The sequence below is a fragment of the Eurytemora carolleeae genome, unplaced genomic scaffold (assembly GCF_000591075.1).
Source record: "Eurytemora carolleeae unplaced genomic scaffold, Eaff_2.0 scaffold80, whole genome shotgun sequence".
NCBI lineage: Eukaryota > Metazoa > Arthropoda > Copepoda > Calanoida > Temoridae > Eurytemora > Eurytemora carolleeae.
The window spans coordinates 363,191-391,137 of NW_019396141.1; the positions used below are offsets into that span (position 1 = coordinate 363,191).

The 27,947-nt window shown below is 32.3% G+C and overlaps 3 protein-coding genes across 4 annotated transcripts in view; all 3 read left to right on the forward strand.

The window, feature by feature from the left end:
* LOC111696170 (MAU2 chromatid cohesion factor homolog) overlaps window positions 1-4,329 on the forward strand; it is a gene marked incomplete in the record, with an annotated part of 32,343 nt that extends 28,014 nt beyond the window's left edge. The window contains 5 exon segments of the mRNA XM_023465718.1: window positions 129-210; window positions 1,094-1,198; window positions 2,452-2,578; window positions 3,606-3,717; window positions 4,177-4,329. Of these exon segments, the coding sequence (XP_023321486.1) occupies window positions 129-210; window positions 1,094-1,198; window positions 2,452-2,578; window positions 3,606-3,717; window positions 4,177-4,314 (564 nt within the window).
* Window positions 4,330-10,065: 5,736 nt separating this feature from the next.
* On the forward strand, window positions 10,066-15,572 carry LOC111696146 (coiled-coil domain-containing protein 115). 2 transcript variants are annotated; one of them, XM_023465699.1, is made up of 6 exons: window positions 10,066-10,359; window positions 10,921-10,971; window positions 11,199-11,281; window positions 13,283-13,487; window positions 14,679-14,770; window positions 15,387-15,572. In XM_023465699.1, the coding sequence occupies exons 1-6, from the start codon at window positions 10,102-10,104 to the stop codon at window positions 15,421-15,423; spliced, it is 726 nt and encodes a 241-aa protein (XP_023321467.1). In that variant the 5' UTR covers window positions 10,066-10,101; the 3' UTR covers window positions 15,424-15,572. The 2 variants fall into 2 exon arrangements, with proteins under 2 accessions (XP_023321467.1, XP_023321466.1); XM_023465698.1 differs by having other exon boundaries at window positions 10,067-10,359; window positions 10,921-10,976; window positions 11,204-11,281.
* A 371-nt stretch (window positions 15,573-15,943) lies between these two features.
* LOC111696149 (translation initiation factor IF-3, mitochondrial) lies at window positions 15,944-27,476 on the forward strand. The gene is made up of 9 exons (XM_023465700.1): window positions 15,944-16,213; window positions 17,089-17,216; window positions 18,283-18,378; window positions 19,392-19,481; window positions 20,712-20,759; window positions 21,011-21,090; window positions 22,516-22,589; window positions 26,395-26,491; window positions 27,368-27,476. Exons 1-9 carry the CDS (start codon window positions 16,165-16,167, stop codon window positions 27,381-27,383), a joined length of 678 nt encoding a protein of 225 aa, XP_023321468.1. The 5' UTR covers window positions 15,944-16,164; the 3' UTR covers window positions 27,384-27,476.
* Window positions 27,477-27,947: the final 471 nt, after the last annotated feature.

A 27,947-nucleotide genomic window follows, 5' to 3' on the forward strand; every position in this document is an offset into this window, starting at 1 on the left:
CTTTATATATTTAGCAGGGAACCCAGGAGTACTCATCTTATAATAGGATCCATCCTACTTTATATATTTAGCAGGGAACCCAGGAGTACTCATCTTATAATAGGACCCATCCTACTTTATATATTTAGCAGGGAACCCAGGAGAACTCCCTCATATCTTTCTTCCACGTAATGCTGGTCGAGCATATCATCCAGTGCAGAATTGTTCAAGGTAGTTAGATCTTTTTATTATCAATGGTCACATATTTGTTTCTCTTATTTTTCGTTTTTTCGTTGTTGATTTATAATTTCTTTTTGGCAAACGAACTGAGCTTAAGACACAGAAACAAATTTATCTAGGATTTTCCGAGCCCTTTAATATACTTGAAGATCTCAAATAATTTTATATATTTTGATCCTCTTTAATCAGAAACAAGGCCTCTGGTTATGAAATTATAGAAACAATACAATATATTAGATATACAAGTAAACTCAGTTATTTTATGACATTTAAATGCAAGAAATTGTATCGAGCGACAATGCAATGCATGATTAGACCCATATTAAGTTTTATACGAGAATATACAAGATGATATCTGCAATAATATCTTTTGAAACACAGACCGCCATAATAATCCTACGAAGTCGTTGTCTTATATATCAATACAACGAAGACGACTTGAGATTTTAATTTTGATTAATATCAAGCTTTAAAAAGCATGGTTAAACATAGACATAGAAGTCATGAGAAGCTGTCTGTAAAAAAAGCTTCTCTATGATTACTTGTAAAACTTGTAATTTGAAAAAAGCTTGTAAACGATTAAAAAATTAAATAAAAAATGTCTTATTTGAATCGATATCGCCTATCACTGTAGTAAAAATTGTTTTTGGCTGAATTGGCTTCTTGCTTTAAGGCCGATTCTGAAGAGGCATCATAATTTTTTTTTTCGTAATGGAAGTTAAACCTATAATATTTAGTCGTTAAAAAATTTAATTTTACTTGAAATCCATCAAAAATATATTTTGTTTTCATTTATTCCAATGAAAAGACGTTTTCTTATCATTACAAATAGAAATGGCAAGAACAAAGCTATAAAAAATACAATATTGTTTAGGAAAGAAGGAGCAGGGTATCCGGGATATAGGAGTGTTGTGTACACTCCTAGAGAAGAACCCTCTTCTCCTTCAGAACCATAGATCACAGCTTCATACTCTTATAGGTGAGCTTCTTAACAACTGTGGAATAGGAAGACAGCATTTAAGCTTTCATGTGTCTACGTTGTACTGAAAACAAAAGTTCTACTATTTGCTTCAAAATCAACAAAATAAGAGAAATGGACCTGTCCACACTGCACAATTGCTACGTATTTCATGTTCATTTGACTACTTAACATTAGTCAATTAGTCTTCTTCCTACATCACAGTTATGATCAAGGGGTGTATATTAGTTGTGAGACTCATGTTTTTGCTCCCCCCCCCCTCTTTTCAGAATCATATTTTTACCCCAAATCCACAACTTAAAAAAACAGGTATCTTTTACAGGTTTCTGAAGCCTCTGCAAACTTCTAAGAATTTTTGTATTTTAGTAGAATATAATGGAGCATTTTGGTACCCTAAGAAGGTCAACTTCAAGGTCCCCCCTCACTTTTTTAAAGCTTTTCTGATTCTGATTTTTTTTTGTGTGTGTGGTTTTTCCGTTCCTTCTTCCCCCTTTTCCCTTCCCTTCCTCTATTTCCCTTCCCTCTTGCCCCTTTTACCTACCCTTTTTCCCTTCTCTTCTGCCCCTTTTCCCTTCCCCTTTTTCCTTTTTCCTTTCCCTCTTCCCATTTTTCCATTTCCTCTTCCTCCTTTTCTCTTCCCTTCCTCTATATCCCTTCCCTCTTGCCCCTTTTCCCTTCCCTTCTGCCCCTTTTTCCTTCCCTTTTTTCCTTCCCTTTTTTCCTTTTTCCATTCCCTCTTCCCCTTTTCCCTTCCCTTTTTTCCTTTTTCCATTCCCTCTTCCCCTATTCCCTTCCCATTTCATATTTCATAATTTTCAAGCTTTGACGTCAAAGTATCAATGTACTTATGGAGATCAAAGAATTCCATACAAGTTTGTATATTAGCCATATTCAATTTTTTTAATTGCTTTGATTCAATCTTTCTAAATTAGTTAGTTTCCCTGAAATCCCAACTGTGCCCGATCCGATATGATGGTGAAGTTGGAACACATTAAAAAATCATCCTCCCGACCCCTCTTTTAAAAATAATTTTTATTCTCCAGAAATTAGGTACATTATTTTAGGGTTTTATTAGCTGAAATGGGAAAATAATGCTTTTTAGGGGAAAACAAATATTTTTTGGTAAAAAGTATGAAAACTTGCTTTTTATTTTTTTCCACCAGATGTTTAAAAATCATCATCATAATAATAATCATAATAATCATAGTGTATTATCTATGTAAACTCTGATCTGAATGTCGTCTTTCTTCCAGGTTTGTATGCGATGTCCCAAAACTGTTTGAACGAAGCTGAAACTCAGTTTAACGCAGCTCTCCGAACTACTCGGGAAACTGAACTATGGACGTTTGCAAACCTTAATCTGGCAATTGTTTATCTAAGGTTTGTAATTTTGAAGAATAATTTCAAGGGACCCTCCATTCCAAAATAGCAATTCCCTGCATTTACAACAGTACCCTTAAAAGCTTTGTTTCATCAAGTTTGAATATGATATCGATGTTTATAACTTTTAAAACTGATTATTTTCAATTGTGACTTTTTTACCAAAGTGACTCGCACATTTCTACTTTGGGAAAACTTTTAGGATTTCAGAACTTAAACACATAATTCAACATATAACGATTTCGAGGGTACCATTGTGAATCGGGCATTGACATCTTTAAAATTATGCTTACAGTCTCTTTAAAGTATATGTTTTCTACTTTGCTTTGCTTCATTTAACTTTGCTTCCTCTGCTATTTCTTTGTAACTTCTAATTTAGGTGGAATAATTTTATATAATTCTACATTATTATCTACATCTTAAATATTCTATTCACTGCTATTTCTTTGTAACTTCTAATTTAAGTGGAATAATTTTATATAATTCTACATTATTTTCTACATCTTAAATATTCTATTCACTGCTATTTCTTTGTAACTTCTAATTTAAGTGGAATAATTTTATATAATTGTACATTATTATCTACAATTTAAATATTCTATTTCTCAGAGAAATGTAAACAAATCCCATTTTTGTTTTTATTCCTCCCAGTTAAAGGGACTTTCATTTTAATTTTATGTGACATTTCATTTAAAGAGGTGATGCCAAATTCACAAAAGTACCATGTAATGTGTAAAGTGGTGTAATGAGTATGATATGATAAGAATGAATAAGATATCCATGTTTTTAACTTTGATAATTGATTATTTTCCATTGTGGTTTCGCTATGCAAGTGACTTACGGGTTTCTGCCTGAGAAAGAGAAAATCATCAGAATTAACAGTTTTTTATCTAGAAACCCATAGAAAATCATCTACGATCATTGATCAAATAAAAGTCTACAGGGCAACGCTGTGAATAAGACATGTCGCTCTTTTTTAGGGTCCCTAAATAATGTCAGTGACCGTCCGTTTACGTAAATGTTCTAGATCTAACCGGTTGCAAGAGTTTCAAGAAATATTGCCTCGTATAAGTCCTGACAACCTACCTAGTTCCTCTCACTGCTTGAAGGCAGCTGCATACTTCGTCCATGGCATGAACGTAAGTAAATTTGTGTTGTGAATCAAACACACTGTATTTCCTTGGTAGTCATATCCTGCAGATCAAGCGTTAAAGATAAGCAATATCCACTCAAAAGTTTCAACCTAAGATTACCTTATTTTGCGGTTTTTGATGGACTTGCTTAATGTAAACAAATGAAAAACCTTGTATTGGTTGTATTGAAAGTAAAGGACTACTTTTGAAGAAAAAAATTGATAATGTTATTTTTAGTTCTTGTCATGCTTTATGATATGTTGGAAACAGTTTACCTCATTAAAATTTGCCCTGGATACCGAAAGAGTTTTAAAACGTTGATTATAATATTTGTGCCCAAACCTGACACTCAGGGTTGGAACTAGCGTCCCCTGAGTTTAACACAATTTTTAAGATTAGCCGACATTACAACCAAAGAGGGGGGAGATAATAATTTGATTTTGAATAACCTCTTTGTTTATCTAGGCGTACTATACGAACAATGTTAGCGAGGCTAAGAGATGTCTGAGGGAAACATTGAAGATGAGTACAGCAGAGGATCTGAACCGTTTACTAGCAACTAGTCTAGCTTTACTAGGACATGTTTTCCTATCACAAGGTTAGTTTTCCTTACATTAACTATCCTTGGTTCATGCAATCCTCACATTTACTCTCCTTGGTTCATGTAATCCTCACATTAACTCTCCTTGGTTCATACAATCCTCACATTAACTCTCCTTGGTTCAAGAAATCCTCATATTAGCTCTCCTTGGTTCATACAATCCTCAAGTTAAATCTATTTGGTTCGAGCAATCCTCACATTAACTATCCTTGGTTCATTCAATACTCATGTTAACTTTCATTGGATCATTTAATCCTCACTTTAATTCTCCTTGGTTCAAGCAATCCTAACATTAACTAGATCCTTGATTCATGCAATCCTCGTATTAACTCTCTACGGTTCATTTAATCATCATATAAACTCTCCTTGGTTCATACAATCCTTACTTTAATCCTCCTCGGTTCATTTAATCCTCACATTAACTCTCCTTGGTTCAAGCAATCCTCATAGTAACTCTCCTTGATTCATGCAATCCACTTTAACTCTCCTTGGTTCAAGCAATCCTTATATTAACTCTCCTTGGTTCATGCAATCCTCACTTTAACTCTCCGTGGTTAAAGCAATCCTCGTATTAACTCTCCTTGGTTCATACAATCCTCACATTAACTCTTCTTGGTTCATACAATCCTAAAGTTAACTATCCTTGGTTCATACAATCTTAACATTAACTATTCTTGGTTCAAGCAATCCATTCATTTACTCTCCTTGGTTTATACAATCCTCACATTAACTCTCCTTGGTTAATACTATCCAAACATATATCCTTGGTTCATACAATCCTAACATTAACTCTCCTTGGTTTAAACAATCCACACATTAACTATCCTTGGTTTATACAATCCTCATATTAACTCCTTGGTATACAATCCTCATATTAACTCTCCTTGGTTTATACAATCCTCATATAAACTCTCCTTGGTTTAAGATTCAATCTTTCTGGTGTTGAGGTCTTAATAGTTTTGTAACAACAATAACAATATAACACATACAGCCCTAAGCTTGGAAAAATAATTGTACTTCAGTAAAATGGAAGATGAATTATGTGTATTCTTTACAAATTTTACAATCCCTTTAAGAAATTTTATTCTTCAATTTATTTTATTTAATGAGTGAGGTTTAAATCTATGTTAAGGGTTTATATCAAGTTAATGAGAAAATGACATCCTTCTAATTGGCAGATTTAGGTCGACATTATTCCATTTAAAGTTCTCAAATTAACTAGTTCCATTTATAATTATCCCTCCTTTCTGTTTACAAGGAAAACAATTAAAATATTTAAGAAGCTAAACCNATGGGATGCGGTAAAATAATATTGGATGGATTATGATGGGATGGGAATAGATTGAATGGAATGGGTCAGTCTGTTATGGGATGAAATGGAAGGCTTGGGTCAGAGTCAAATTGGATTAAATTACTTTGGGTGGAAAGAGGCAAGATTGAATGGTATATTGCAAGATAAAATAATATGGTGATGGCATGAGATATGTGGGGATATGATATGGATATTGGATACTACAGGGTGTCCCAAAACATGGGAATTCAGTGACGAATTCGATATCGTCTTTGTTATGAATTAGCATTGTAATACCTAATTTCAATAGCCATAATACTATTATGTCTGCTAGAGTTTATTTTATGAAATGGTAGAAGACTGTAAAGACGTGTCTATAATGTCTCCGCAAGATGAACAGTGAAGACGGACAAGTTTACTCTGTTTGTATACTGCAATTTTCTTGTTTTTTTTCTAAGTACAACTGTATGCAGTCAAAACATAAACAAACAAAATGTGAACATAGCAGACGGAACTCTTACAGATTACAGCTTTCTCAGTAGGTATCACTATACTTAATCAAAGAATTGTTTTAAAAGACGATATCGAATTCGTCACTGAATTCCCATGTTTATTTGGACACCCTGTACCGTTAGAACTCTATTTTTTAAAATTTGTAGGATCTGTATCAAATCCAGAATGATCCTGTAAAGACAAGAGAGGGTCTTGAACTACTCAACAAGTATCAACAACTGCTAGCCCAAGGTAAATATGTGATTTGTTATGTATGAAATTCCAGAACTCTGTTTGATCAAATACCCAAGCATTGCCAATTATGAGTTTAAAATATGTTTAGAAGACCATTTTAACTCATACTGACTCATTTGTGTGTTTAAGGTATTATGTGAATTTAGGCAATCCTAAACCTTCCCTTTATATTCTGGCAGAATGCTTCATATTTCTTCTCACATTCCAGAGTTTTTAAGCAAAAAGTTTCCGTAATATTATCCTTTGTTTCAACTGACAAGAAAACTTTTAGCCTTTTATTCATAACAGGAGAAAACACTAAATGTTTCAGAAAGGAATTTTTATTAGAACTATCATTTATAGTTTTGGAGATTATTAAAATTTAAGAAACATTATCTCGTATTATAATCAATTTGCACATGTTCAGTCTTTTTCTAATGGTTCCATAAGATGAGAATTTTGTTGTTAAAAATTATTTAAAGAAAAGTTGAGGGATGAATGAAACATGAACCTATATTTTTCACTTTTTATATTTGTTTGTTTTTCTTTCAAATATCACCCATCTCACATGTTATGGAAATGTTCTCTTCAATTCCATTCAAATAAATAGAATTCAATTCAATTCAATTCAATTCAATTCAATTCAATTCAATTCAATTCAATTCAATTCAATTCAATTCAATTCAATTCAATTCAATTCTAGCAAATGTACTGTTCAGTTCATGATCCTTTCTTTATTCATAGTCCAAGTTTAACACTAATGTTGAAAATTCCGCGAAAAAACCCATCAAATAAAACTCTGTTTTTAAGAAGGTGTGGGGGGGGGAATTTCTATAAAATATGCACCCGTGAAATTTCCCCCAGGGTGTTACTGTTGTTGAGTTTCAATTTTCTAGACAAACATTTTCTTCTCCTTCGTGCATAGTTAGAGGATATTTATATAGTTAATATTCTGTTCAGAACCTAACACCAGACCATAAACAGATATAATCAACGGAAAATATTATTTTCACAAGGAAAATTGTAAATATGGAAGAATATCCACGTTAGGACATTTCATTGAAACACATTTCATAGATAGGACATTTCATAGATGGGACGTTTCATAGATGGGACGTTTCATAGATAGGACATTTCATAGATAGGAAATTTCACAGATAGGACATTTCATAGACAGAACATTTCATAGATAGGACATTTCATAGATGGGACATTTCATAGATAGGACATTTCATAGATAGAACATTTCATAGACAGAACATTTCATAGATAGAACATTTCATAGATAGAACATTTCATAGATAGGACATTTCATAGATAGGACATATCATAGATAGGACATTTCATAGATAGGACATTTCATAGATAGGAAATTTCATAGATAGAACATTTCATAGACAGAACATTTCATAGATAGGACATTTCATAGATAGAACATTTCATAGTTAAAACAATTCATAGATAGGACATTTCATAGATAGAGCATTTCATAGACAGAACATTTCATAGATAGTACATTTCATAGATAGTACATTTCATAGATAGAGGAAATTTGTTTTTTTTGTTTTGCAGATTCACTCGGCGCATTTTCATTCAACAAAAGCGCTGTTAGCGAAAAAATGTTTAAATGGACAGAAAAGTTTTCATAGAAGAAAAAGTTTAATTTTAAGTTTTTAAAATTTAAATATAATGCTCTTCATATGTAATGATTTTTTAATTGTTTCCTTGTAGCAATGTAAATGTGGAGTACTGTATTTACATTTTCCCTTGTCTTTGAAAAATTTCTCTGAAATGTCCGTCTATGAAATGTCTTCCAATGAAATGTTCTATCTTTGAAATGTCCTAACTATGAAATGTTCTATCTATAAAATGACTTCCTATGAAATGTCCTATCTATGAAATGTCCTAACTATGAAATGTCTTCCTATGAAATGTCCTATCTATGAAATGTTCTATCTATGAAATGTCCTGTCTATGAAATGTCTTATTTATAAAGTGTCTTTCCATGAAATGTCTTTCAGGATATGATTCTTTGACTGAAGTTTGCTTGGTAATAATAAAAATAATAATGAAATGTCCCAACGCGAGAATGTCTGCCTTAAAGAAATATTAAAGTGTAAAGCCTTCCTAATATTTCAGTAATTAGGTTTTTTTATTATAAAACTTAATTAAATATATCAATTAACTGACTCTAGCTCCAAATCTATTTTTTCGCAAAAAATAAGAGTCCTCATGAATATGAAGATGAAAGGAATCCTAAGCACTAGTTTTAAAGTTTTCTTTAAATAATCTTATATCAGGGGCGGATGCCCGGGTAAGCTATGGAGCAATGTCTCACCCCTGGAAAGTTGCTACCCCCTAAAGCTTCTGCAAATGGACATAAAATACCAATTTTTGCTCACCCCTAGTAAATTCCTGTATCCGCTCTATAAATCATACTGTTACTAAGCACTAAGAAACTGAAAGACAGGTTAAGAAAGTTGATGAAAGAAAATGATTTGTCTATTCAAACTTATCTTTTCACACTTTAAATAGAATCATGAATTTAGAGTGTATCCTTTTATTAAAAATTAATTAATGGAACAAAGCATTATTTATTAATATTTAATAAAAACTTGACACAGAAAGAACTTTTTTCGTAAACGAAGATTTAAAGTATTTGACAGGAGAGCAAGTGATGTTTCATTTCTTTTAAAAAATTCTTTATTATCCTTCAAAACTCGATATTTAGGGCTATGCATGAATCAATTTCTCCACCTCTTTTGTTTGACCTAGTTTTTGCTCTGAATAGTAAAATATCCGTTTTTTGTCACAAATTTTATCAATTTTCCTTGTATTTAGATGATGTGGCTGCCGGAGCACAACCAGAGCACCAACTTATCTACTGGACTGATGGAGCGTTTCCACCAATCAGGAGGGTTTAAAGATTGTACCAACCAACCAGGAGGGTTTCTATAGTTCAATAAAAATTACCAACAATCAGAAGAGCTTAGAAAATGTTCCAATTCCGGCCAATTTTGAACAGAAGTTGTTGCAATCTATCAAGCACCTCGAAATCTCCCCCTCATATAAGCCATCTTTGTTTAATGTTAAGTACCTGAGCCTTTTTTTTGCCAAATATGGCGTCAAAAGACAGCAGCATTTTAGTTTATATTCATGAATGAAGTGTTAGAGAGGAAATAAGTCTTTGCCACAAATCCCTGATGGTATATATAAACCTATTATATTATCATTTGATCTAACAGCATTCATAAAGTTTGAAATATCTACGACATCGGGTTGCTAAGATATATGGATTAGAAAATTTAAATTGTTTGGCATAGACTGAATTCCTCTGCATGCTAAGAATCTCAAGTATCAGTCGCTATTTATATCAATTGTAAATATTCCCAAATTACAAAGTTATCATAAAAAAATGTGTAAATGTTTCTTAAACTGCCCTGAAATGTAAATGTGTGTGAAGATATGGGGTTGGAAGAATGGATGAGTAATAGTTATCCATTTGTTTAAATCTAACCCTAACCACAATCCTCTACATCTCATTCTACTTTAAACATTTTCATAATATTATTGTTATTTCATAACGTTGATAATAATTTAAATTATTTGTATTTAGTAAACAACCTCAAAATCCAATCCTTAACAGTTTTGTATTGCTTCCTGAAAAAAATGCCTCTCAAGAATAAATATGTAACTAAAAATTGCTCATTTTGTAATTGTAAATATTTTTAATTCTCTTGTTTTCTTAACTTTTATATGTTGTAGAGTCACAATGTCGCCAGAAAGTGCGGTAGATCAAGATGTTTCGACCGAATTATCAACTCTTGGTTTGACCGATACCGAAAATTATTCTAAAGCTTTGACTGGTATAGATAATGCTACTGCTGGAATAGGTTCTGCTGAAACTGTGACTGAAGTAGACAAAGATACAGCTGGAATAGATTCCGAATTGTCGGATCTAGCGCTGGATCTAATTCTTCTCTCCCAAGAGCTGGTTAATACTAAACTAAAGCTGGAACATTTGACCAAGGTAAGATAGAATACATTATCTATGAATGCAAAATAATGCATTAAACAACGATAAAAGGCAATTTCCGCAATGCTTAAATTAAAGAAATGTAATTATCTTTCGATCTATTTGAAATCTGTTGCACTTGTAAAAATAAAGGCCCCAATAGTTTTAAAATCCTTAGGTTAAAATCAAGTTTGTTTTCTTTAAATATCTCAATAACTAGGAAAATTGCTATTCCTAACAAACGCCCGAGCCTTTCCAAGATTTCTTGATAAAAATCTTAAAATAAAATCTCGTTTCTCTCCGATCTGTGATTGTAAAAAATAAAAGAAAATATTATGCAAATGTTAAGGATACTATAGATGGGCTACTGCTTAAAAAATCGAATTAGTCCCGTTTTAGGTAAAAATTGACGATTATAAATGGAAGATCATACCCGGAAGACATTTTTGGGGGAGGTTCGGAAGCCCTCTGGGGACGCGCACTGCCGAAAATAGGTAGAATGAGGTTTGGAAGTTGTGTGTGTGAGGTTGCCTTCCCTCCCTCGTTGGAATAAAGCTTTTAATTAGCATATTTTAGTCTGGTTGGATGGAGATGGCGAAAGCAAGATATATCCTTGGTCCTGCATCTGTCAGGAATATTAACCTCATTTTTTCACAAATTAGTTCTGCAACTTTCCCGGATCTTCTTTCTACAGTTTTTACGGATTATTTGTAAAATTTTCCAAGAGTTGTTTTTAAAACTTCCCAAGAATTTTCCAGGATTTTATTTCTGAAATTTTTATGGATTTCATAAAATTTTATTGAATTGTCTGAATTGGACCAATTGAATTTATTCTTGATAAAATGTTTATGTATGTCAGTGCAATTCAATTACCCTCAGCTGAGCAGGAGAAACCGGTTCTAGCATCAAAACAAATATTCCGAAGTGAATGCCTTAGGTAAGATGGCCATTGGCCCTTTGTTCCATATGTACATAGTACATTGAAGGGACCTTAAGCGTAATTTCAAGTGACCCTCTGTACAAGGATGGCAATGCCGATTTACAACGGTACCCTTGAAACCTTGATCTGGCAAAATGTGTAAAATAACGTCGTTTTTATGACTCGAAAAGTGTGTTATTCTGACAATTTCTCCATTGGTTTTTATGGACAAGAAATGCGGATGTCCCTTTCGCAGAGGAACCATAAAGAAAACTAAACAGTTTAAAAAACCATGAATATCCAATTCATACCTAGTCCTAATCATATAAAGATTTTAATGATGCCATGCTGTAAAATGGTAATCTCCATCTTTGCATAGAGGGTCCCCTGGAATTACGAATACAGTCCCTTTAAACGCTACCTGCATATATATCTATATAAATATATATATGTATAATTTTAAACTAATCATAAACTCACAAAATTCAACAAATGAGGAGCATGGGTGGGCAGTATAACTGTTCCTTGGATTGAAATGTTATCTTTATTTGAAATTATGCATAAAGATATTTAGAACCAGTTTAATCAGACTTTAAGTAGTTTCAGAGATAAAAGCCACATTTTATATAAAAGAAAAACATTTTAGTTACAGTTCTATTTACAACTTTTATGTCATGTTTTTTTGATCATGTTACCACAATTGGTGTTTTTTTGTGTATTTACAATATTTTCCATTCTAAAATGCATTGCCTAGAAAAGCTAAATTTCGGAAATTTTGCACAAAAAAATTAAATATACTTAGGAAAATCAACTTTTAAATAAATGATTTAATGACATAGTTTCAGTTTACTTTTATCAAACTAAAAAATTAACTTTAAATAAATTATTTAAACAGCTGTAACTTGCTTTTTTCAAATTAAATGCATTTCTGGAATTTCTCTTTGTTAAATATCTCCCAAGCCCATCAACTTAATCAGATGGGAATTGGATAGAGGAGGAGGGAAGTTTTGCATCATATAATTTATTCAGAATTTAAACTATTTTTTGCAGAATTTAAACTATTCTTTTTCTCATCAAGTTGAGTTAGTGCAAATCATTTAAATTTTATGTTGTTTTTTTAAATAAATTGAAATTGAATCTTTATTCCTAAGACTCAAGAATTTGCGAAAGGGACTTGTCCAAGTTTTATTGTAAACAGTTACTTAAGGGTTGTTTTCCTAGTAAGAGCAGGAAAACGTCACAGTAAACTGTGAACAACCCTTACCCATTACTGGTACAACTATGTGACCTCGTATCTCCTCTAGTATTGATTGTATGCACAAGTAGGAGAAATACATATCAGACATTCTAAACATTTTCTTCTTTTCAATAAAGCGGTTCTATCTAAAAACATGGGAGACTTCAATCTAACGTGAAATTTACTATAGTTTGACGTGCTCTGCAACCACTTTACTTAAACTCTTAATCTGTAACAGGGAGTGAGGAATAGAAGGGAGATACAACTGACGCGGTTCGCCCTACCATATGATTTTACATGCTTTGCAGACAGTACTTCATTTGTATAAGAAATATTCAGAATGGGTTATTGTATACGCAGTAAATGTACATCAGACAAATATTTCTTATTCAAATGGAGTACCGTCTGCAAAGCATGTATAATCATATGGTAGGGCGAACCGCGTCAGTTATATATCCCTTCTATTCCTTACTCCCTGATCTGTAAGGGAGTGTCGACTAAATTTCAATTGACCCCTGTTTGCATGCCAGATTCCCAACAGTACACTTTAATCCTGCATCCGAGTAAATTATTGTTATTTTATTTTCTTAAAATTGATTATTTCATAATGCGTTTCTATATAAAGTGACATTCGTATTTATTAAATATACAAGAAGGAAAGAATTGATCACGTTTAAATACAGAAAAACAGCTTGATGTTCCACATTCTAAAGTATTGGAGTGGGTCACTTAAGATTATGCTAACAGTCTCTTTTAGAATTTACATCTATATATTTATCCAGGGGTGACGGAAATGTCCGTTACAACTATTTCTCCCTCGCTGATCCTTCTACTTCCGGTGTAGAAGTACCCGAGGGTGTTAGACTCCGGAAATGCGAGGAGAAACCCGGAAGTGGAATTGAAGAAATTGTTCCTGAGAAAAGTTTGTGTGTAGATCCAATCCGTTGGTTCGGATTCATGCCACCAGATCCTCTCAAGAAATCTCAGGTCAGACATTTTTATTATTATTATTATTATTATCATTACTTCTTATCCTTACTTCTTCTCCTTACTTCTTCTCCTTACTTCTTCTCCTTACTTCTTCTCCTTACTTCTTAACCTTACTTCTTATCCTTACTTCTTATCCTTACTTCTTATCCTTACTTCTTATCCTTACTTCTTATCCTTACTTCTTATCCTTACTTCTTATCCTTACTTCTTCTCCTTACTTCTTATTCTTACTCTTTATTCTTACTTCTTATTCTTGCTTCTTATTCTTACTTCTTATTCTTGCTTCTTAATCTTACTTCTTATTCTTACTTTTATTATTATTTTTTTTATTATTACTTTGCTTACAGAAGTGCCTGGCGTTGTCCATGGAATTTTAAATAAATTTCAAAAATTTTAAAATTTCGAATTTTAAAGAAGAAAAAAATCGATTATTTTTAGCCTATGTTACCCACGGGGTACCAACTGGTTTCCTCATAATATTTCAGCCAATTTGGTCCAGCCGTTTGGCCAGCTATTGCTGACAAATATATATATAAAAAAAATATAAAAAAATCAAGAATAAAAAAGTTTGAAAAAAAGTGTTGAAAAAACACGATTTTTTTAGCCTGTAACAGCGGCTCACGTACAAAAGGTAGAATTACAAAAGGTAGAATGACAAAAGGTAGAACAATCAAAAGGAAGAACGATCAAAAGGTAGAATAAACAAAAGGTAGAATTACAAAAGGTAGAACGTTCAAAATGTAGAATTTTTTTATTCTTGAGAAGGAAGAAAATGTTCTAATTTTTACAAGAAAATCCGCGATTTTTTTTTTTTTTAATTCACAAAACTGCATTTCTCGGTTGAATTCAGCATGGAGAGGTTGGTCAACTATGGGGTGAATCAAAAGAAGAAAAGAACATTGATTGACGACAGAGTGTCCACAACAAATTTCAGTCCATTCGGTCCAGCTGTTTGGCCGGCTATAAAAAACATATATATATGTATGAATGTCTTTTTTTATTATATAGATTACTTTATTATTATCATTATTATCATTATCATTATCATTATCATTATTATTATCATTATCAAGGTTATCATGACTATCATTATCATTATCATTATTATTATCATTATCATTATCAAGGTTATCAATCATGACTATCATTATTATCATGACTATCAATAAATTTGTTATTATTATTTAGAAATGGTTTAGTATGAGTGTAGAGAGTATCCTTGAGATTTCGAATATCCAGAATGAGATGAGAGGTGTTCAAGATAGAATTAAATATCTCAGGAATCAATTATAATTAAATTCTTGACAAATATTATTAACTTTTCTATTTTTATAATGTTAGAATCTTTTTTTTGTCTGTCTGTTTGTTTGTTCGATTATAATTGCAAAAAAAATTTTATTGGGGAATTTGGGAGACCCACGGGAATGTTCTTAGCTTGGTTTTGAGATTCTAATTTGAGTGTGTCGAATTAAAAAGCTAAAAAGTTTCACAGTTAAATCGGACAAGTGTGGGTAAACGGTGGAGTACATTTTAATAAGATGGGCAGCGCTAGGTTCCCAAGCTAGTTAGAACATAATTTAACTATTTGTTCACCATTCAACTTAAATTTTTACGTTTTTATTAAAACAAGTTCAAGAAATGTCCATTAGTGATCATTATGTAACCTGGCCATTTTTTATTAGACGTTTCGTTGATAGTTTTATAATCTACTATTGTCATTTCTAGATTTTGATATTTCACATTTAAGAATTATCTTTATAAACAAATATTTTTTCTATTTTTCTGCATTTTTTGTTCACTAATAAATGATAAAAGTTTTGTATTTTACAAAGAAGCAGAATTTGTTGAGCAAAATTTAAAAAATATTATAAAGTGGGTTCATATAATTGTATAAAGGAGGCAGAGAGGAAAGGAGATAAAATCCTTGGATTAAGTTTTTATTATTGCGAAAAAGAGCTTTTGATCCATTGTGATTTGATGTTTGTGATTTAGATTCATTTTATTTTTATACTTTACAACTGCTTCGTGTTTCGTGTCTAAAATCTATTGTTTGTGTTATCTAGAATAAACCAGCAGATTACCCGCCAATAGTAGCAATTTAGGATTTACGGCATTTTTGAACAAGAAGGTTTTTTGTGTACTACTATTTGAATATTCATTACAGTCTAGATGATAACCCCTATTTTTTCTAAGTTAATTTTAGTTTTTATTTTAAATCTAAAAAAATATAATTGAAGCATGTAAAATCCTGTCCTGGCAATCTTGTGCGTCCACCAAGTCCAACAGCTGATTGGATCAATATTTTGTGGTCACAAATTAACAATTCTTGATAAACTACTTTTTTACCTTTTTCAGCCACCTGGGGAGTTTTTCGGTTTGTTTTTAACTTTTACAAAAAGATTTGATGAGCTGTGATCTAAAATATTGATTTTGACATCATATACAGCAACTTTTCTTCTACATTCAGCGCTTTTATTTGATATAAAAATACCGAATTTTTTATTTTATTCGTGATTTTATTATTAATGGTTTAAATAATAGATATAGAATGCTGCCGTATGTTGAAATTATTTGTATTATTATGTACGGTTAAAATTTCAGGTTTATTTGTTTTTATTCGACTACTTAGAATTCAATAAAAGATGATGAAAGCTTTTTAATTTTCAGATTTAAAATGACCGGGAGAAGACTTGTTTGTGCAGCTTTTAGAGTTCTTAATAAAGGCACAAATTAATTGTTTTTTATTCGATTTAAACCTTTTGTCTACTTTTACTTTGATCTCGTCAAGCAACAGTACTTCTAAAATTAGATTAAAGGGAGTGTCTTCCCAAACCTTACAATGCAAAAAAAGCACTCAGATAAATTGATATTCTACTTGGCAGCTTGCATTTATACAAACTTTATAAAAACACCTTTTTAACCGTTTGAGCTCTTGGGCCCACTCCTTTAAAAAACCGAAGAAATCCAGTTCTGATGTAAATTTAACGATGGTGGGTTTTGTCAAAAAGAGAAATGTCTGCCTATTTTAAAATTATGAATTCTGAACAACTAGCAAGCTAATTTTAACGCTATAAGATGATGCTACGGAAAATTATAATTTACACATTTTGCCATGCTATTTAACGCGTTTTTCCATCTATATTCGAATAGAGCGTTTGAACCATGAAATCAGACATACTGCGTAAAAATTGAAACTTGTCTGGCATACTTAAAGGGGTAATGTTACATCGTCAATACGCATCATCCCCCCCTACTGAACTTCTGACCTACTGCAATATCGGACCTGCGCCAGCTGTTTATTTTTGTATTATTTGAGGGTTAGGTAAGGTTAATACCATTTCTGGGCGAAGCGCTGCGGCTAGGGTACGGGAGCTGCGGACACAAGTCCATATAGCGCACTAGTAGGTCTGGTGTGTAGTATAGCGATTTGGCGTAGGTCAGAAGTGGAGTAAAGTGGATTGACCCAGGTCGAAATATCACTTAAAGGAAGTCAGTACCTTAACAGAGGTTCTTAAGACGTCGCCGACAAGAAACTTCTGCATGATTTTTTATTAACAGCTTTCTTAATCATTATTTTGTAACAATATGCCTTGTGTAGAACGGTTTTGGTTTTGCAATCAATCGTCTTTCCTTTCTGCGAATATTTCTCTGAATCGCTCAATTCCGCCATTTGTTCCACAGAGGACCTTTAATAGCTCGGCACTTTTTTACAGCAGAAAACAGCAGGTAATACTTGCAGGAGAGTATTAAGGAATTTGTTCAAGAATATTTTTGGGGGGCCGGGTGCCTAAAAACCTTCTAGAAACCATAGCCCTTCTGAATACGCCTCAAATAACTTGTGGTCAGTTAATTTATTTTTATTTACAAAAATTTTTTTGAGAACAGAAATTTTAACAGCATTTACGATAGACTAGCTGAAGGGCCCGGCACGGCGTTGCCCGTGGAATAAAATAAAAAAATTTTAAAAAATTTAAATTTTGAAAATAGAAAAAAAAATAGAAAAATAAAAAATCGATTTTTTAGCCAATAACACATCCGGCTAGCCATGAGTGTCCACAAAAAATTCTGCCCATTCGGTCCAGCCGTTTAGCCGGCTATAGACAACATATAAATTTCTTGTCTTATTATATAGATTTAGATGAGTTCAGCATTTTTTTAATAGACTTATCGCTTACAGTAGAAAATGTAAAGTTAGATTGAGAAATATCGGATGGTGGAGAAGGGGAGGGGAGTCCCAACCTTAATTTTTGGTTCAAATCTTCAAATTTTATGGCTGCATGTCTATTTTGAGTTCAAATTTCCTAACATAAAATAATATTGTACACTTATTTCCTCTATTGACCTTAATGACCTTTTTTGACCCCTGCTACTGTATTCCCTGGGTTCAACGCTTTCGTTTAATATGCATAAAGTCATAGTTAAAACATTTTCTATTTGTCGAGGTCATTAGGGATCATTACAGGTCATTAGAAGTCATTAGAAGTCATTCGTGTCCATTTTTTTTATTTTAGGAATTTTGACTCAAATTAGGGATGCAGCCAAAAAATTGGAAGATTTTAACCAAAAATTAAGGCAGGGAGCCCCCCCCCCCTTCCCTCAATCGTCAAATAGGATATCTCCACCAGTCCCTTTGGGGCCGAGCGTCGCGGCAAGGGCAAGTTTAATGGGTTGGGCTGAGTACTACTGCTAAACCCGACTGGGGAAGTATCATAAATATTTAAAAAAAATAATATGGGGGAGGAGGCAGGATTCGTGAACTAGGAAACATGTCCTCTCAAGGCCTTATGTTAAGGTAGACAGTTCTGATCTTACACCTGACACTATGGTCGTTTTCGTAGATTCTAAACAAAAACAAACAACAATGGAATACAAGGAGCTTTTAGAAAAGGTAATTATTAAACCCCGATTTCACCATTTTTAAAACTTAGTACACAACTTTTTGAAAAATTATTTTTTCTTATATTTTTTTCCTTTAATAATTTTTTTTTGGTTTTACGTTTCTCAAAGATTTTTCTTCTTGTTTTTACTTTTCAGGATCCCAAATGTAAAAAAATTTATAGAACCCTTTGAAAAAATTCAATTTTTTTCATGTTCTTGTCTCTCAAAATTCAAATCCACTTTAGCTTTTAAAAATCTGTTCAAATGATTTCCAAAACCTTATCTTTTTTTTTCAAAGGGCACTGTTTTGAAAAATTTATTTTTGTTAAAAATTCATAATTTTTGTTTTGAAAACTTTCGAACCAAGCTTTCCGAGAAATTGAATCGATGTACCTGACTAACGGCGCACATAATTTATATTTAGACTTTTTTTAAAGATTATTCCAGAAACAAATCAAATATTTTAAAATTTGCAGACTAAAAATATTTTTTTGTTGTAAATTTTAAGATTAATATTCAATATTTCAAACAATGATTTTGTAGATATTTTACGTTAAATAAATATTAAATATATTGCTTTATTCAATGCAAATTAATATTTAATAATTAATTATTTTTAATTTAATAAGAATACAAAGGAACTGTACTGTGCATTAATTAGCCTCAAATTATAATTTTCTAATCATATATTTGCAACCTAATGTATGTTGTAACCTTTGATAAATACCGCCTTTTAGATAAAATTATCAACAAATATTTTCTCTTAACAATGGGACAATTACGTAAAATTACCACTCGCTGTGCAAAGTTTTCATATGAAAATTAGCGCATCTCATCTCCATGAAGGAACAACTACTTTTTCAGAAAATGGAGAAAATTGGTCTCGGGAACCCTTGGTAAAGTAAAATTCCCTTAACTTCCCTGTAAAGTAGTTGTAAATAATTAGTAAAGATATAAACCACGAGATTACAATAATAGAGGGTTTAGAAAATTAATTTGGGAGTGTTTCATTTTTTTATTTAGGTTGGTGAGAGACATCTAGTGAGAATAGTTCGAACTAAGAAGAAGGAAGATATTCCTCATTTTAAAATCATGTCTGATGTTGATTTAGAGGTTAACGAACAGTGAGGGACCCAATTTAATGAATTTAAGTCATTTCGCTGAACTACCAACCGTCGATTCAAATACTTATCTATAGTCCTGCAGTGTAGTTCGGACAAATACAGAATCACCCATACCATGTCCTAGAGGTGTAAAATGCCATATTCACAAAAATCCTATTTTATTTCTAGATATTTTTTTTTTTAATTTTTAAATTTCTTTTCCTATTTCAGTATTTATAGAGTTTCCTTCATATTTCTTGTTTCCTTTCCTATTTTTATATTTCTTTTCTCATTTCTAGATTTCTTTCCTATTTCTTGATTTCCTTTCATATTTCTAGATTTCCTTTTATATTTCTAGATTTCCTTTTCTATTTCCAGATTTCCTTTTTTCTATTTCTAGATTTCCTCTCCCATTTCTAGATTTTCTTTCATATTTCTAAATTTATATTTCTTGATTTCCTTCTCTATTTCTATTTCTAGTGTAAGTCTTCTACCTAGGGTGACACGGTCCGGTCAACCCATGGATGCGTTTCGGCGGCTAGGAGCGCCGACCCCTATTTCATTGAATGATGGGTTGTCCTTTAATAATAATAATAATTTCTAGATTTCTTTCATATTTCTAGATTTCCTTTTCTATTGCTAGTTTTCTTTTCATATTTCTAGATTTTCTCTTAGATTTCTATATTTCCTTGCATATTTCTGGGCTTACTTGTATGACTTCATACAACTGGCAATTATTACATTATGAAACCTTTTAAAATCATAAAATTGTGTTATTTAAATATGATTTATGATAAAATGAACTATAACAGATTTTGACAAGGTTATTATATTGAGTTCAAAAGAGGGAAAGTGGGACATAACTTTCAAACTTTCTAACATTTTTAACTTGCCGAGAATTTCCATTTGTCACTGCTGAAAAATATTTAAAGTTTTGTTCTAAAAAGTAAAATAGATTAATTATAAGAATTGTGTCAAAACATTTTAATGAAAATAACAAAACTTTAACATTTTGATTTCTAGAGGTATTTAAAGATTTAAAATTATTGTTTTCCAGAATGATGAAAGCATTTATATCACGGAAATGGGAAAAAAATTAAATAAATTTTTGTTGAAATAAAATCAACATTCATCTTTTATATTACTTCTTCTCCCTCCAAACATCTTAAAGAGTAACTTCCCCTTCTTCCCAGAAAATGGGGAATTCTATGAAATTTTTACCATTGTATTTATTTTTCAGATAGCCCTCAGAAAACAGAAGAATGAGACTGCTTACCTTGGAAGTAAGGTGGATAGACTATTGATTCATGTTTTTTATTGAACAAAACTAAAGGTTGTTTAGGAAGAAATTAATTGTTGAAATAAATCTCGTGAACCTTTAAATCCTTTGTTGAAAAAAAACATTTTTCATTTTATTCTAAATCATTGATTGATAAAAAAATCTTTTTAAATGTCTATTCATCATCGGGCCCCAGGGAATAGATTTTGATGTGTATTGAGGAATGATTTTCTAGAAAATATAACATTGAAAGTTTTCAGGAGATATTAGAAACTGAAGAGGGACGGATTAAGCAGAAAGCATTAGAACTATCTGCTAAAATTTCAGAACATGATTTAAGGTATTTTGTACTTTCATCAAGAAAGTGAGGAGTAGATATCAGATGAATTTGCATTTTTCAATATTTGTTATATGGAATGTCTGACTCTGCAACTGTTAATCTTAGAACTCATTTCCTCAATACTCTTGCAGGTTGAAAAAAAGTCACTGCACAAATGGGGGTTTGAAAATTCTGAGGATATTCATTGTGTCAAAATTCCGCCCTAATAATTGCAAATGGGATAAGAAAGTTTAGAAAAGGAGTGGATATTTTCGACAAAAAAAATCTTGATTCTTGTAAGTTTATCTCGGACACAGTGCTTCAGAATACGGCCTTGTCTACAGCAATCTTTTCCTTGCAGCCGACAGATTATAAACTGGTATAATAGTGCATGGTGCAAAACCTATCAGGATTCTACTTTATATGTTTCCATTTTCCTTATTTCTAGCAAGAGGAAAGGGGTAGAGGAGAGAACCCACCCCCACTCCATCTCTGCACTATTATTTTCTTTGTTTTCAAGTAGGGTGTACTGCCATGTTATTCCACACAGGGTTCTGTTCAGGCACAAGAAACTGGAGAAAGTTGTATAAGAACTTGACTGTTCTTAGCTACCTTGATGCTTACACACATTGAACCAGATTCAATCGAAAGATTTAACGTCTTTCCGAAGAGTACGGATACTTAATAACAGCTAACCAGGCTTGTTATTAAGGAGTTTATTTAAAGCTGCCAGAAGCAAAATCTCGATCCAGCTAGGTAAAAAAACTCCATTCTCCAGTTTAATGCAGGCTTTCAATGTTTCTTGTAGTTCCGTTTATTTCCTTTCCATTTTGTGTGCTTGGGTGTGCAGGGGTGTATACCCCCTGTACACCCCTGGCTAAAGTTTTTCTAGTTTGCCATTTTCTCTCTCTCACCCTGTATCTCTGAGTACTCTAGGGAGCGCCAAGCCAGAGCCAGTTGTTACTCCTCTGAAAGCTAGATGTATATTGATATCAAATTAATTTTTTATATAATCCATCTTATTTATCAAGTTTTGTATTGTTTAAGCTTAATTTTGTAAATTATCTTATTTATCTAATATATCTTAAAAATTTAATCCATCTTATTTATTTATTTTATCAATTATCTAATTATCAGATTTATCTTATCCGTCTTAATTGTCGAATTTTTCTTAGTTCTATAATCTTATGTTTCTAAATTTATCTAACATATCTTGTATATTTAGTAAATCTTTATCTTATCTATCATACATATATTATATATCTAATCTATCTCATTAATCTTATTTATATAATTTATCTCAATTATTACATCTTTCTTATTTTTCCAATATATTTTACTCATATAATCACTTTTATTTATTTTATTTATCAAAGATATTTTATTTATATAATCTATTTTATTTATCTCATCTATCTTATTCATCTAATCTATTTATTTCTCTAGGTTTAGATTGACTCAGATCAAGAAATGGTTGATAAAAGGAGATTTTGTCAAAGTTCAAATAAAAGTTGGAAAAGGAAATATTCTTCATAAAATTTTAAATATTGCCCCCCCCCCCCCTCTACTGCACAATTCCGCACCTGGCAATTCACAATATAAAATTATCGATTAGAAAAATAGTAAAACTAGAATATCTTTCTTCAGACAAAATTGCAAGTGTACCATTGTGAATCGGGCATGCCCTGTCTTAGATTAAGGGTCAATTAAAGTTACGTCGACTGTTTCTTTAACTAAAAGTTAAACATCTATTTTTGTTCAATTTCTGGAAGAAAGGCCTTTTCTCTGCTCTCTACAAAAGTAGTTGAACCACTTCTTCACAACTATGCAGATTTTAAACAGAATGGTTTTCATCGGAATTGACCAATGTTTCCTGTAATTGGTTAGTGCAGTGCTTCCTGTACTATCTCAGTGCAGTGCTTCCTGTAATATCGCAGTGCTTCCTGTAATATCTCAGTGCAGTGCTTCCTGTAATTGGTCAGTGCAGTGCTTCCTGTAATTGGTCAGTGCAGTGCTTCCTGTAATATCTCAGTGCAGTGCTTCCTGTAATTGGTAAGTGCAGTGCTACCTGTAATTGGTCAGTGCAGTGCTTCCTGTAATTAGTCATTGCAGTGGTTTCTGTAATTGGTCAGTGCAGTGCTTCCTGCAATTGGTCAGTGCAGTGGTTTCTGTAATTGGTTAGTACAGTGGTTTCTGTAATTGGTTAGTGCAGTGGTTTCTGTAATTGGTTAGTACAGTGGTTCCTGTTATTGGTCACTGCATTGGTTCCTGTAATTGGTCAGTGCAGTGGTTTCTGTAATTGGTCAGTGCAATGGTTTCTGTAAGTGGTCAGTGCAGTGGTTTCTGTAATTGGTCAGTGCAGTGGTTTCTGTAATTGGTCAGTGCAATGGTTTCTGTAATTGGTCAGTGCAATGGTTTCTGTAATTGGTCAGTGCAGTGGTTCTTGTAATTGGTCAGTTCAGTGTTTCCTGTAATTTTTTAGTGCAGTACTTCCTGTAATTTTTCAGTGCAGTGCTTCCTGTATTTGGTCAGTGCAGTGCTTACTGTAATTGGTTAGTTCTCAATTATTAAGGTTGTCTATTTAAAGTAAACAAAAGTTATAAATTCTGGTTAATAAAGAAAGAAAGATTGGTTATTCTAGTACAGTGCAATTAAATGGTTCCGCAATATTATTCCATCCCCCCCCCCAAAATCTTCACCGATAATTTACTGTGGCAGAACCCCCTAATTAATCAAAGCTGGAGCANCAACCTGGCATTAAAATGTGTTTTTGTTTCTTTCTTCTTTGTTAAAGATGACAGAGTTGTTTACTTCTATATCTATCCAACTGGAAATGTTTATCGTTAAGGAACAGAAATAAAAGAACAAAATCAGTATTTTTCCACATTTACTTCGTACAAAAGATTTACTTCAAAAGTACAAAGCACTTTACGCCTCTCCCTTACTTCATCCCAGTCATGATTTAACCATCCCTTACTTCATCCCATTCATGATTTAACCATCCCTTACTTCATCCCATTCATGATTTAACCATCCCTTACTTCATCCCATTCATGATTTAACCATCCCTACTTCTTCCCACTCATGATTTAACAATCCCTTACTTCTTACCATTCATGATTTAACAATCCCTACTTCTTCCCATTCATGATTTAACAATCCCTTACTTCTTACCATTCATGATTTAACCATCCCTGCTTCTTCCCATTCATGATTTGACTATCCCTACTTTCCATTCAAGATTTGACCATCCCTACTTATTCCCATTCATGATTTAAAAATCCCTTACTTCATCCCATTCATGATTTAACAATCCCTTACTTCATCCCATTCATGATTCAACCATCCTAATTTGTTTCTATTCCTGATATAAGCATCTCTGTTTCTTCCCATTTATGATTTGACTATCCCCACTTCTTCCCATTCATGATTTACTGTCCCTACTTCTTCCCATTCATGATTTGACTATCCCTACTTCTTCCCTCTCAAGATTTGATCATCTCTACTTATTCCCATTCATGAATTATTCATTCCTACTTTTCCCATTGATAATTTAACCATCCCTACTTCTTCCCATTCATGATTTATTCATTCCTAATTTTCCCATTCATTTTGTAACCATCCCTATTTGTTCCCATTCCTGATTTGACTATCCCCACTTGTTCCCATTTATGATTAAACCATCCCTAATTGTTCCCGTCGTTGATTTAACCATCCCTACTTGTTTCCATTTTTGATTTAACCATCCCTACTTGTTCCCATTTTTGATTTAACAATCCCTACTTGTTCCCATTTATGATCTGTCCATCCCTAATGCTTCCCTTTCATGATTTGATCATCCCTACTTATTCCCATTCCCATTCATGATTTATTCTTTCCTATTTTTCTCGTTCATTATTCAACCATCCGTACTTCTTCCCATTCATGATCTAACCATCCCTACTTGTTCGAATGGCATTCATGATTTAACCATCCCTATTTGTTCCTATTCATGCTTTAGCCCTTTCCACTTTTTACTATTCATGATTTGACCATCCCTACTTCTTCCCTTTCATAATTTAACTATCCGTACTTCTTACCATTAATGATGTAACCATCTTTCCCATTCATGATCTAACCATCCCTACTTTTCCTATTCATGATTAGACCATCCCTACCTCTTCCCATTCAAAATTTTATCACCCCTACTTCTTCCCATTCATGATTTGACCATCCCTACTTGTTCAAATGATAACGGTTCTGATAAATGATATGTAGCCTCCATCCGATAAAACCTAATGGTCCTATTTACACGTTTTTCTGGTTCTTTCTCTTCTCCTTTCAGCCTAATCTATATAAGTTTACTTTAACATAATTTGAATAGGATGATCATTTTAGGTATTATATCCAATAGTTCAAAGAAGGTTTTTTTGGGAGAATTTTTCTTGCCTGGTTCATTGGATCCATAATTTACCAGATTCTTAATTCAAAATAGATCTGGGATGTATATGTATAGCAGTAACCCGTCCATAGGCTGATGATGAAGGATTCTACGAAAGTAGAACCTAACCATTACAAAATAAAATATGAGTTATTCCGAAGTAAAATAGGATATACCCAGTAACCACAGGATTAAATAAGAGTTAAAAACTAAATACAAAATTGTTTAAAAATTGCTTTTATTTAATAATTAAATGCTGATACAATTAAAAATGTCAATTTTCGAGAATAATTTTCAAAGAAAAAGTCTATTCGTCAACGTATTTTAAGTCTTTGCCACAAACTGATTTTCTAATTCTTATATCTTTGCAACCCAATGTTGTAGACCTTAAACATTTTAAAATATGAATTCTGTACGACTAAAAAATCTTATTTTAAAATATCAAAGGTTTACACCATCAGGTTGGAAAGAAATAAGGAACAGAAAATTTGAGTTTGTGTCAAAGAACCTTTCCTCGACGAGGGAGGGGTTGCAGAGGCGCCATGATCCCCGCAAAAATGATCTCCGAACCTCACGATTTGCAGAATTACCTCCAGGCCCCGCAAAACTGGTCTCCCAGCCTCAGTGACGTCACCAAGCCTTCCGCCATTCTGTCTCCACGCCCCGCATTTTGGTCTCCGCTTGTTGTTTTTATTTTTTGTTTAAATTTATTGGCTTAACAAAACAAATATCAAAATATATCTCTTCATAGTAGACTCCNAGTGGCATCCATGTGAACACAAGTACATTGTATAATCGAGTTGCTAAGGTCTCCGTTTTTTTGTAAGAAAACTAAAATATTCTCAATCATGCAGTGTTAAAAAGGTCACTTTTAAAGAGCAAATATGAAGACTGATGATGGTTAGGAGGAAAGGTAGAGCGAGCTGAAGAACTTGAGAAGATTATTCTCCAAGAGTTCCAGGAGATACCAGAGATACTGGGAACTAGTCAAGCCAAACTAAAGTAAATACTAAATTTAATTTTGTTGAAACAGGGAGGTTAAAACCACCGATCTCATTTAGACAATTAAGACTGAGATCACGGTTAGAAGCTAAGATGGGTAGCCTGTCAAAATATCAAAATTTGAATAATAAATGGATTATTAAAAGCAGAATTTTAATAAAAGGACTTAATAGTTTTATTTGCAAATTGTAAACTCTTATCTCGATCTTAGCTTAGTAAACGTTATTGTGATATTGAGATGTGGCCATAGGGCGTCCCTAAAAGTCTGATTGATAGGGGAGGTTGAAACTTCTGTTTGTATAAATAGCGCTAAAATGTAAGTGTTACACCTTACCTTCATGGTCAAAACTTTTTACTCTCGTGGATTAAGTTCCTAATATGTAAAAAAAAACAGCTGAACTTTTTGATTGGGACCAATGTTTTGTGGCTTTTATTGGTTGGATTTAAAAACAAAACTTAATTCTTGTTGAGCTACCTAAGATACAAATCAGTGCTTAACAAAATAATCTATATTTAAATTAGAACTCTAATTTTCTAAATTCCGATGTCTTTGCAACTCAATTTTGTTGATCTTCGATATTTTAAACAAATTCTGTTCGACCCAATTTACAGGATAAAGGAATGAGTCATTGTCACAAACTCTGATTTTCCAATCCCTATATATTTCACTCCAATGTTGTAGACCTTTGAGATTACAAACTATGAATTCTGTTGAACCAAATATCTAAGATTAAAATATCAGTTTGCAGCCAGTTATGAAATTCTGAGTTTGTGGCAAAAACTCAGTTTATTTACAGGGCGAAAACATTGGAAACTGATTAGATGAATGCATAATGAAGACTGAAAGAAATTCTTCTTTAATACAAATCTATTTAGGATTAAGATAATCTGAGAGTTCAGTTCCAAGAAGATTAAATTCATCCAGAGAAATTGTTTTTAAACTTGAAACTTTTTATTTAAATTGAAATAAATTGTTTAAACTTAATTATGATATTTATATTAAATAGCGTTGGTAGAGTTGGTAGAAGTGAAAGAAAATATTTTTTATTTTATTTTGTTTGTGGTTAAATGCGAAATAGATATGGCAATACAGACAGATAATAGAAAACAGTGAAAACCAGAAAACTCTGAAATAGGAAATCGACTTTTAGAATCAAGTTATGATTTTGAAAATCCAATGAGCATTAGACATAGCGATTGTGAAGTGTAAACAGCCCAATTTGACTTAATTAGAGACTGATTTATTTAGTGTCTAGTAAAACACTTAATACAAATAGTTTTTTTCTTTAATGTCGTCTTCCTATTCAGTTGTTTTCTGCTTATCACTCTGTATGCCTTTAATACTTACAATGCAGATGATAGTAATAATAACAATAACAATTAAAATAATAATAAAGATGAAAATAATGTTAATTATTGCTGTCAAGTCAACCTTTTAATGGCAAATAAAATGCAG

Bases quoted from the DNA above. Each gene is read 5' to 3' on its own strand.
- LOC111696146 (XM_023465699.1), top strand. From the start codon at position 10,102: ATGTCGCCAGAAAGTGCGGTAGATCAAGATGTTTCGACCGAATTATCA. The intron at 10,360-10,920 runs GTAAGATAGAAT...AGCATATTTTAG, and splicing joins AGCTGGAACATTTGACCAAG to TCTGGTTGGATGGAGATGGC. The intron at 14,771-15,386 runs GAATCAATTATA...AATTGTATAAAG, and splicing joins GATAGAATTAAATATCTCAG to GAGGCAGAGAGGAAAGGAGA.
- LOC111696149 (XM_023465700.1), top strand. From the start codon at position 16,165: ATGACCGGGAGAAGACTTGTTTGTGCAGCTTTTAGAGTTCTTAATAAA. The intron at 16,214-17,088 runs GCACAAATTAAT...TGCCTTGTGTAG, and splicing joins TTTTAGAGTTCTTAATAAAG to AACGGTTTTGGTTTTGCAAT. The intron at 18,379-19,391 runs GTAATTATTAAA...TTTTTTATTTAG, and splicing joins ACAAGGAGCTTTTAGAAAAG to GTTGGTGAGAGACATCTAGT.